This window comes from Alexandromys fortis, unplaced genomic scaffold (genome assembly GCF_014885135.2).
Source record: "Alexandromys fortis isolate MF-2015 unplaced genomic scaffold, M_Fortis_MF-2015_v1.1 scaffold_86, whole genome shotgun sequence".
Classification (NCBI taxonomy): Eukaryota; Metazoa; Chordata; class Mammalia; order Rodentia; family Cricetidae; genus Alexandromys; species Alexandromys fortis.
This window is the reverse complement of record NW_026067965.1, coordinates 4,846,083-4,856,970: the sequence shown is the minus strand read 5'-3', so window position 1 is coordinate 4,856,970 and position 10,888 is coordinate 4,846,083. Positions and strand designations below refer to the sequence as shown.

The 10,888-nt window shown below is 52.8% G+C and overlaps 1 protein-coding gene across 2 annotated transcripts; it reads left to right on the top strand.

The window, feature by feature from the left end:
- The first annotated feature begins 400 nt into the window (after positions 1-400).
- Positions 401-9,072, top strand: Aen (apoptosis enhancing nuclease). 2 transcript variants are annotated; one of them, XM_050154071.1, is made up of 5 exons: positions 401-527; positions 1,024-1,142; positions 3,424-4,001; positions 6,620-6,820; positions 7,721-9,072. In XM_050154071.1, the coding sequence occupies exons 3-5, from the start codon at positions 3,480-3,482 to the stop codon at positions 7,910-7,912; spliced, it is 915 nt and encodes a 304-aa protein (XP_050010028.1). In that variant the 5' UTR covers positions 401-527; positions 1,024-1,142; positions 3,424-3,479; the 3' UTR covers positions 7,913-9,072. The 2 variants fall into 2 exon arrangements, with proteins under 2 accessions (XP_050010028.1, XP_050010027.1); XM_050154070.1 differs by having other exon boundaries at positions 438-527; positions 1,021-1,142.
- The last annotated feature ends 1,816 nt before the right edge of the window (positions 9,073-10,888 follow it).

Sequence of the window (10,888 nt, the reverse complement as noted above, 5' to 3'; positions counted from 1 at the left end):
GAACTAGGTCTGTAGACCAGGCTGTCCTGGAATTCACAGAGATCCACCTGCCTCTGCCTCCCTAGTGCTGGGATTAAAGGCGTGCGCCACCACCGCCCTGCGTACACTGTTAATTTTACACCGGATTCTCAGAACCCAGAGGCGGGACGGGCTGCAGGTCCCCCTAGGCAGACGTGGGTGTGCTGCGTGTGTCACTAGATCTTAAAAGGCTGAATATCACTGGGCATCCGATCAGAAACCGGACGCCTTCCCGGGCGTCAGTGGCAAAGAGCGCGTGTGTCATTCGGTCTCTTGCAAACATCCGAACACCGCCCTCTCCCCGCACAAGCCACGCCCCCGTCTATAGCTCCTCCCCTTCTGGTCTAGCACACCCACTCAAGACGGACCAATCAGAAGAGGCCTTAGGCGGGCGCTACGGCCCAGGGAACCAATAGACAGACAGCAGAAGCCGGGCTTGTCCGGGCAAGCAGCCGGCTCAGCCGGCAGGGATTCCACGTGTAGGCCGGGAAATGCGGCCGGGTTTTCAGGTAAGATGGGGGTCGGCCGTGGGGGATCTCGGGCCGCCGGTTCCTGTCACCAGTCGCCTGCCGGTCTCAGGGCGGAGCGGTGTGCAGCCAGGCCGGCGTGCGGCCGGCCTCACGCGATCCCGGCCTGGCTTGGGGGCTGTGGGCCTGCGGAGGGGGCGGTGCTGGCGAGGAGCGTAAACCGGACGGCACAACCTCTGGGGAGCACGGGGCTCTCCTCGCACTTTTTCTTTTATTTTTATTTTTTCCTTGGTCTGGCAAGCTTTTGGATAGCACCAAGAACCTTATTGCGCCAGACTTTCCCAAATCGGGGTGATTGATTATCAGTATCGTGACCTGAGGATAGGGTCTCGGGTCCTGTCCCCCAACCTTTGCCTTCTACCTATTCCAAGCTCGCGGTTAGTGGTTAAGGGACAGTGACTTCCCGAGGTCATCTGGTTAGTTCGTGCTAGAACAGGGTCTCGACCGGCCTTCTGATAGACATCTGGTCTACCAGCAGGCAGGTGGCCCTTAGACTTTGCAGTTCCTTGGGAGCCGTCTCATCTGGAGTCCTTTAGGACCAGGGACCGTCACCGGAAAGCCGAGTGCCTACCATATTGACTTTTGACCAGAATTAAGGTGAGAAAACTTGGTGGGTGCCCTTGCCGACAGGGCTGTGGCCTCTACTTCACTGCAGCTAAATTGAGCTCCATTCAGGGGCTGCCAGCCCTATAAGTGGGTTCCCTTGGTAATTGTTGGTTCCGACATCTCCATAGGGCTAGAGACGGTAGGAGATGACTGCTCTTATCTCTTCAAATACAAGGCCACACAGTCAACTTCTCGAGGGACCCTAATTTTAGCTTCTTTCAAACCTTGCCAGCAGGGAAAGTCTGTCCTCCCCCAAAGTCCATGATCAGCAGGGCCAGCGCAGGAGGTCTTGTAGGCCGGTTTTCCTCCCACTGCTGGACCGAGGCAAACTGAGATGCAGTTAATTTTGTGGATAGGAGGGAGTTGCTGACAACCTCTTTTGCAAAGACGGGGTTCTCTTTTGGAGACCAGAGGAGCAGGCTGAGAGCAGGTGAGTCAGCAAGAGTCACTGAGTCTCCCCCTGGCTAAGTGGGTCAGTACTCCTCTGGCATCAGCAAACACAGCGCTCCCCTCCTCATTGGCTTCCTACTCCTGTGCCACTCCCACCCAGGCTCCCAGTCTGACCTCATCCTCCAGTGAGGTAGCTGTGACCTCCCCTAAAGCCCTCCTGTGACTCCCTCTCCTTGTCTTACTGAGCTCAGCCTGTGTCCCTTGCAGTGGCTCACCGTGCTCACCCACCTGTCTCCACGCCCCCTGCTACCTCGCTGCTCACAGACTGCACCCGATTCTTGCCTCCTTCCCCCCTTGGCTTTGTGTCTGCCTGTCGCTTCTCTTTTCTGAGCAGCCCCTCCCTCTCTGGGCTGCCTGGGAAATCCATCTGCAATCCCGCAGCATCCCCTCTAATTGCCAGGCTCTCCCTGTTTGGGTGCCTGCCTAGCTTCTCAGTTTCCCTTCCCGTCCGTCCCTTTGCTCTGTGGTTCAAAGGACGTTGAGCTCTGTGGTACCCCCAGACCAGACAACTGGGAGACCCAGCTTGGGCTTCTGAAGATAGTCTTCCTTCAGATAAGGAGAGTGGACACAGGAGGGCTCTGCAGCTTGCTGCCATGAGGGACCCATGAGGAGGACCACCTGTTTCTTTGCTCCCCTGATAGACAGTTAACGTCCTAGATCAGTACTACTGGTCCAGTTACTGGTCCAGCTGGGTGTCTCGGGCCTCCCTCACTTGACCAACAGACACCAGACTGAGTACACCAGCCTGGGGCAAGGGTGGCTCGTGGAAGGATCACAAAGGTCAGTGGCAGAAGATGAAGCTGTAATCCATCTTATACTTTATAGTGTGACCTGGTGACCTCAGGTGGCCCCTCTGCCCGAGTACTAGGTTATTCCTCTTACAGGCCTTCATCCTTGGTGTCTCTGCTGCCCCCTCCCTCTTCCCCGTGGGGTTACTGTTCCCCATGTAAACGGAAGTGACTTCTAGGAACCATCCGCAGGCCCTTAGTCTTGTTTCGCCTTCTCGTGCTTCTAACCAGCTCTCGGCACACCGTCGGCTGCATCTCTGTGTCTCCAGGCAGCCCAGGCTTCTCGGCGAAGGATCCAACTTCTCAGCCGCCCAGCTTCTGGCACAGTTGGGACCCCAGAGAACCTCCTGGCGATGCTGGGAGATGCAGGGGTTCCAGAGCTGAAGCTGGATTGGCAGGCCTTGGAGGGGTGTCTGTTGGGAGGGGCAGTGAGTCCAGATGGAGGCCGCTCCGGCCTAAGGATAGGATAGCTGGCTGCCCAATGTGGGGTAGAGAATCAGCCTCTCTGGAGGAAGGGGCAGGGAGCTAGCTATGGAGCCTTACTGTGCGTGGGGTGTATGTATGCCAGACCTGGGGGGAGGGGAGCACAGCAGTTTCTAGAGTTAAGCCTTGCTCTGCAAATTTCAGCTTTGGGGCTTTCGGATGAGCGATGTTCAGCTGGAATCAGTCTCTGTAACCTTTGCTTTCCTGTAGCTGTCCTCCTAACAGTCTGGTAAGCTACTGCTTTTAGAGGCGAGCTTCAGCGTGGACTCTGGATTCCTAACAGCCTTTAACCAAGTTCTTCAGCTCCCAGGCCTCATTTCCCTTGTGCAAAATAAGGGCGATGGTACTTGGTGATATCAGTGGGAGGTGGAATGACTCCACGTGGCATTTGCAGAAGGCATGTATGGTATGTGCGGTGTTCACATGCAGTTCTTAGTAAAGGTGTCTTGAGTTTCGGTCAGGTGCTTGAGCTGCAAATACCACAAGGTGAGAGGCAGTGTGGCCTGGCGTCCTCCTCCCAGCCCCTCTTCCTATGTGATCTCTCTCTCCAGTGCACTGCCCCGTTGGAAGATAGCCTCCTCTTGCCTCTAGCTGTGAGCTGCCTGGCATGGTGCTGGGAGAAGCCCCTGAGTCTGCTCAGTGTCCATCCCTTACCGGCCTGAATACCAAGGATGTGGTTCGGAAAAGGCACAAGAGGAGAAGCCGGCAGCACCAGCGGTTCATGGCCCGCAAAGCCTTGCTCCAGGAGCAGGAGTTGTCAGGCATGGCCCCAGGGCCAGGATCCTGCTCTCCGACATCCCTGTCACAGACACCAGCAGACACGGAGGCTTCGGGCAGCAGAAGGCAGCGTCCCAAGGCCAGGTCTAGCAGCAAAAGGCCTATTCCTAGAGAAGCCCCAGGACCTGGGCCCAGCAAGTGTGTAGCCATTGACTGTGAGATGGTGGGGACAGGCCCCCATGGGCGTGTGAGTGAGCTGGCCCGCTGCTCTGTGGTGAGTTACAACGGTGATGTTCTCTACGACAAGTACGTCCGGCCTGAGATGCCCATTGTGGACTACCGTACCCGCTGGAGCGGCATCACCCGCCAGCACATGCGCAAGGCCATCCCCTTCCAGGTGGCCCAGAAAGAGGTGAGGACCAGAATGGCAGGTTGGGGAGAGAAGCCATAATTTAAGTTGCCACCGGGGAGTGTGGGGCCCTGAGAAATCACTTCAGCAAACACCCAGTTCCTTTTCCAGAGACTGGGTTATTAAAATGCAGGTGCTGCCCCTGCAGGGCTGCCAGGCAAGGCAGGGAGCAGCTGCTGGGAAGGCTTTGGGGAAGGGGAAGCACAACAACTCACAAAACGTTTGGAGGCCGGAAAATTTGCCTACAGTCCGGTCACGTTCAAGGGCCACTGTTTCTGCCCATCTCCTTATGGCTTCTCAGTGCTTGGGAAAATGATTACTAGTCGGGGGATCCCACTAATATACTAGGAATCTGCAAAGGCGTGCAACCTCGGGAACCGTTAAAGCCTTGTAAGTAGACTGGGATCCTTGCCCCAGGGTCATTTATGAAGACTGTTCCCATTGTCTCTAGGGCTCTGATATGGTTGTCTAAAAATCATAGCTAAGATGGGCCCATAAATAAGCCACAGGGTTAATTAATCAACAGAACCGTGCCTAGAATTATAGTATTGTATTAATAATTGATGTGATTATATGCAAATATATTATAAATAATACATATATTAATGTATTAAAGATGTATTTATAAGGCACAACACTCAAAAGACTTGGTGCTGCCACGGAAAAAAAGAGAGACCTAATTAAAATGGCACTACAGTTTTGCCTATGGTTAGGAAATGCAGGGGACACCAGTAATGAGACCCGTGACTAGGAAAGGCCTGAAGCTTGCTGTGGCGGCAAGGGCAGGAGGAGGCTGTGGGATGTGGGGGTGGAGGTCCTGAGTCTGACACTGTTCGACTGCCGTGGCTCAGCACCAGGCAAGCAGACAGTTGCTGGCAGATGTTTGAGATCTGTAGTGCTAGGTGCTCTTGGTTCTACTCAGCTGGCAGCAGCTCTCTGCAGTCATGTAGGGTTTCTTCAGGGGTAAAATTATGCAGAAATAAAGGTGAAATTACACTCTTGGGTTGTACCCTGTCACAGTTGTATTAGAACAGAACTACTTTTTATTGGGATTAGGACGGTTTGGGAAATACTGATAAACCTCATCTTGTGACTTTTGTCACAGTATACCGACTACTTTTGTTAGCTTGACATAAGCAAAGTCATTTGGGAAGCATGAACTGAAATTGAGAAAATGCCCCCACCAGATTGGCCTGTGAGCAAGCCTGTGCTATATTTTCTTGATTGATGATTTTCTGTGGGAGGGCCCAGCCCACTGTGGTCAGTGCTACCCCTGGGCTTGTGGTCCTGGGCGTATAAGAAAGCAAGCTGAACAAGCCAGTAAGTGGCACGTCTCCATGGCCTCTGCAGCAGCTCCTGCCGTTGAGTTCCTTCCTGTCCTGACCTCCCTCAGTGATGGATTGCGGTATGGAACTGAAAGATGAAATAAACCCTTTCCTTCCCAAGTTGTTTTGGTGTTTTATCACAGCAATAGAAACCCTAAGTTAGATTTGTTCCATGATGCCCTAAGCATTGCTTTGGAAAGACTTGATCATGATTAGAAGGAGTAGGAACATAAGTTCATGTGAGCCCTCCAACTCTGATCCCTGCCATCCAGGTTTGTAGTTGGTGGAGATCCTCAGATCCACTTGGGAGATAGGTTTGATCTCCGTCCCACTTGAAGAGGCTGGGGGTGATCCCAACCAAAAACCTAAATGTGTCTTACTCATCTGCCACAAAAACTGGGTCCCATGCTAACGGGTGGGCTGTGGAAGGCTAACAGCTGATGATGGGAGTTAGCAGGCCTTTAGCCCTGCCTGTTTCCCTGAGTGTGAGGAAGGTGCTGGGCAGGGAGGAACAGGATGTGCCCAAACAGAGCTGCAGAGCAGGTTTAGAGGGTACGGTGGAGGAGCCAGTGCCCACAGGAGCAAGGAACAAGGGCTTCTGTTTAACTGTGTATCTGCCAGGGCCGGGCATGGTTCTATTGGTTTCATTCAACAGGTCTTTATTGTTCTGAAAATAAGTTGGCTGGGAGGCTGAGGTAGGAGGATTGATGTTGTAGCTTGGACTGCTGAGTGAGAGCCTTGTCTCCAAAGGACCGGTCCAACCAACAAAAGCAAATCAGTAAATGCTGTGCTCCCGTGAGCAGTACTGGTCAAGCCAAATGGAGCTAACTGCAGGGGTGGGGGTGGGGTGACTAGATCATCCCAAGAGCTAACTGTGAAAGCCAGATCCATACTTAGAAAGTGTAGATAGCTTAAAAGAAGGACCAGGGCTCCTTCCTAGGTTGATAAGAATCATGGGAGCCCCTCCAAGGAAGGCTGATGAGCTGAGACGTGAGGGGCTAAGAAGGCCTTGCAGCCAAGAAGCACCTGTGCCAGTGGAAGCCGCTGGGATAGCTCGACTTGAAAGCTGGCTCACATCCATGGCTTCCTTTGACCCTCAAAACTGTCTCCTGGAATGCTGGGATAGTATCCCTTTTGCTAAGGTACATTGGTATTCAAACTTGGGGCATCACGGTCAACTTGGGCGCCTAGACTACCCTCCCTCACTGCTGCCTTCCTGTAGAGGGGTCCATGCCCAGTGCTAAGGGAGCTCAGGCGTATCTCCTTCCTGACAAGGGCTGCCTCCTCTCCTCACAGATCCTCAAGCTCTTGAAGGGCAAGGTGGTGGTGGGGCACGCGCTGCACAATGACTTCCAGGCCCTCAAGTATGTTCATCCTCGGAGCCAGACCCGGGATACCACTTACGTCCCAAACCTGCTCAGTCATCCCAGCTCCCACACCCGAGCTCGGGTCTCCCTTAAGGACCTGGCCCTGCACTTGCTCCACAAGAAGATCCAGGTATGTGGTGCCGAATTTCTTGGGAGAGGGGGTGGCTCATCTGACTGTCATAGCTGCTAAACTGGGGATAGGGCTGTGGACCGTCGCTTACATACAAGCCACACCAGTGTAGCCCCTTCCTTTCCTGTGTGAATTCCCTAGTGATTATCGGGTTTTTCTAGGCTCATCTCGTTCTTAGCCCACCTGACTCCGGGCTATATCCTGTATAGCCTATATCCCATAGGATGTATTCTGACTCACACTTAGATCAAGGGGCCTGTGACTCTGTTGGGTCTTGATATCCATCTTCTAACTTACTGAGCAGGAATTTTTTTTTAATGTGTATTGGTGTTTGACCTGCATGTGACTCTCTATGCCCCACACGCCTGGCTTGCTTTTGGGGGCTAGAAGAGGGCATCAGATCCTCTGGGACTGGAGTTATCGACAGTTGTGAGCTGCCATATAGGTGCTAGGAATTGAGCCTCGGTTCTAGGGATGAGCAGCCAGTGTTCTTATAGCCACTGTGCATTCTCTGCAGCCCCAACATAAAGGGAGGGTTATTTTGGTTCATGGTTTACCCGGGTACACGTGCTAAGGCAGAATCTCATGGTGGTGGGAGCATGTGCAGTTATATACCCCACAGTGACTAGGAAACAGAGAGGAATATTCTCAAGTTCATTCTCTGGTGATCTGTTTCCTTAAGCTAAGACCTACCTTAGAGTTTCTAATGTCTTTCAGAATAGAACCGTCAGCTGGGTAACAAGCCCACAACACAGGAGCCTTTGGGATATAGTTCGTTTCTAAATCGTAATAGCCTCCATCCTGGGATGTGTGCTCTTGACCCTTAGAAGCCGGCTTCGCTTTTGCGTTAGGGTCAGGCCCATTTCAGCACCTAGTGATGTCTTTTGCTCCTGTCCACAGGTAGGACATCAGGGACACTCGTCTGTGGAAGATGCCATGACAGCCATGGAGCTCTACAAGCTAGTAGAGGTGCAGTGGGAACAGCAAGAGGCCGACAATGCCAAGGCCCAACCCGAGGACGGGGCACCCGACAGCAGCACTGACGTAGAGCAGTACATGGAGGACCAGTACTGGCCTGACGAGCTGGCCTAGAGCACCAGTGGAGACATAAGGGAGTGAGCGGATGGAGCCTGTGGGTGGCGGATGGGGCAGGAAGCCCGGAGTGGTCCCTCTAGGCAGACCTGGGAGATGGGGTCAGGGCACTCAGCTGTCCACATGCAGGTTCACAGCACCTGGTATCAAGGGATACTTTTCTTCAATCCCTCTGGTTTTACAAAGGACACTAGCGTTGTAGTGCCCAGGAGGTATAGGGAAAGTGTCACAGGACTGTCCAAGGCTGTTCTGGCATACAGTGTCTCCCTGGGGGTGCTGGGTGCTGTGGGTGTCCTGGAGCTCCCTCTCCCCCTGGGTGAAGTTCCGCTGCTGGTGCCACCTCTCCTCTACAGATATGTTTAGGATCATAGTAACTTAAATAGTTAAGAAAGCCCTTTAAAAAAGACACCCGTTCCCTGTCCCTGACTTTCTTAGATGTCCTATGTCCTAAGGGTAACTTTAGGGGACTAGTAAGCAAGGGTTCAGATCACACCATTCCCTGACAAAGCCTCATCGTTAGGCAAGCCTGTGGCATCCCGTTGAGCCTGTTTTCTCCTGTAAAGTGGGGGAGTGCGATAGAATCTACCTCGTGGATATTGAGGTGCTTCGTGTGTGTCCTTGTGATGAAAGAGAATGGTCTCTATTCCGGCCACTGCCTGGCTTCCCAGCCACTGTGGCCCAGGCAGGATTCTGGCTTGGCTTTTCCAGCAGGTGAGGTGGAGCCAGGGCCCGGGCACTGCAGGAGAGTTCAGAGTTGTCTGCAGGTCTTGCTTCATAGCAGCATCCTGCCCGCTGTGGTATTTGGGAAAGTGACAACAGTGACACAGGGTCAGAAAGGAAGAGACACTACCGAGACCACACTTGACTGCTGTCAGCCAAGGCCCTGATTGCACAAAACCTTAGTCATGGATTGTTTGCTGCCAGCTCCTCCCTGCCAGGGGAAGAGAGGGAGCTGGCCCAATCATCACCACTTCTGGCCTGGTGCCAGGGGCAAGCTCTGGTTTCCTTAAAAAGCAGCAACTTGTGCCAACCTCACTGCTGGGTGAATCTTGATGGCTTCATTTGCAGGTTGAAGGGTGGTGGGATGGATAGCCTGTGTACAGGGAGAAGCCTGCTTGCTCGTGTAGGATCATTAATGTGGGAATAAAACTGGACAAGTGGCTGAAGTGTTCCTCTCTAAGAGTCAGGCAGGGCGGAAGGGGGGTTGGCTGAGGGGTGGGGAGGGCTAGAGCCCTGAGTTTTTCTGGGTGCCTGTCTTAAGGTGGCATCTTTCAGAAGGGTACACGTTAGATCTAAAGCAGCTTCCGGCTTCCTTTTGGAGTTGCCCTGTTACACAGCACATGATCTAATTTGATCTCTCCCCAAAGCTGTATTCTCACATTAAAAATCGGGGGATTTTTGTTTGCTGTTGGAAAAGGATCTCATGATAGAGCCCACGCTGCCTATGACTCCTTGCGGAGCTCAGGCAATCCTCCAGCCTCAGCCCATGCAGTCAGTGCTGGCACTGGAAGCATGTGTTGCCATTCCTGTTGGACTTCACTCTTTAGGAGTGAGATTCCTTTGTGTGTGTATAATATAAAGTCCACCTGGCCCTGCATACTTGCGCAGTCATTTCCCCCTTGGCCAATGCTAATAAAGCAGCCATAAGCATGACATACAGACATCACTCATATCCTGCTTTCAAATAGTTGGATAGATTCCCAGTAAGGGAACTGCTGGGTCATGTGGTAATTCCGTGTTTAGTTGTGTGGGCAGCTCACTCTTCCGCAGCAGCTGCGGCGTTTATGTTCCCAACAACAGCTCACAAGAGCTTCAATTGAATTGAAGAAGGGTCTCAGCGTATGACCGAGGTGGACTTGGAGCTTGTGTAGACCCTCTTGCCTCCTCCTCGATTCAAGACAGTTGAGCTTATAGGGCTGGTTGCCTCTAGGGAGAGCTGCCTCTCATGCGATCGATTGTCTTAGTCTGTTTTGTAGTAGATAATAAAAAGACCTGAGGCTGGGACTTGGTGAAGACTTAAATAAAGACTTGGGGTGCAGGGCTCTGCTCATGGCCCTGTGGTGGATGATGTGATCGTGGAAGCACACGTGGAAAGGACCCCACAACGAGACAGGAGGTGGGAGAGGGCTCGCTCACACAGTGAAACCACTCTAAGCCCACGTGTACTATGGCAAAGGCAAATACAGTTCACGAAGGCCTAGAACTCCCAAGGGACCGTATTAATCTGTTCGTGAAGATGGCATGTGTGTTGTCCGCCCTCACTTTCCTCCGTGACTCACTGTGGGAAAGTAGCTAGCTCTCCAGGATGCTGAGCTGGTAGGTGGTGTGGAGCCCTGTTCCTTAAGCAAAACAGATGAGCTGCACCTGCTTATGGTTAGGCTTCTTGACGATTGATAGTCCCTCAGGGAGGGGCTAGAGGGGTTCTCGGGACCCACAGCTGAAATTTCAGCTGCTCCCCAACCATCACTATGCACTTCTGCCCTAATCACATGGGGTCTGGGCAGTGGTAGAGTAATCTGAGCTGGGGAAGACTGCAGCTCCAGCGATGGGGCCATGGGAAACCATCGTCCATACAGGGTGAAGCCTTAACCAATGGGTTTTGACGTCCTCCCAGGATCCTGTGAGTAGCCTTGCCATGAATTCATCGGTTCCCCCAAGCTGTACCTTGATGGAATTGTTCTTTGGCTTGTTGGGGCCTTTCAAAGGGGAAGTAGTAGACACTGTTTCCCCGAAAAGCGATTTTTGAAAGGGCAGCAAATGCCAGGCTGAGATATGAGCATGCCGGAAAGTACCCTCAAAGTCCTGCCATGGGACTCCCACCTAGAGTGGTTCCGCCAGCCCAACGTTTCTCAGCCTGTGGGTCGCGACCCCTTTTGGGGTCATATGACCCTTTCACAGGAGTCACAGATAATTGGCATGTCAGACAGTTTCATTACAGTTTTTTTTTGTTTGTTTTTTTTTTTTTTTTTTTTTTTT

Excerpts from the sequence above, each read along its gene's own strand:
- Aen (XM_050154071.1), top strand. The coding sequence starts at position 3,480 with ATGGTGCTGGGAGAAGCCCCTGAGTCTGCTCAGTGTCCATCCCTTACC. Across the intron at positions 4,002-6,619 it reads TCCAGGTGGCCCAGAAAGAG|ATCCTCAAGCTCTTGAAGGG; the intron begins GTGAGGACCAGA and ends CTCTCCTCACAG. Across the intron at positions 6,821-7,720 it reads TGCTCCACAAGAAGATCCAG|GTAGGACATCAGGGACACTC; the intron begins GTATGTGGTGCC and ends TCCTGTCCACAG.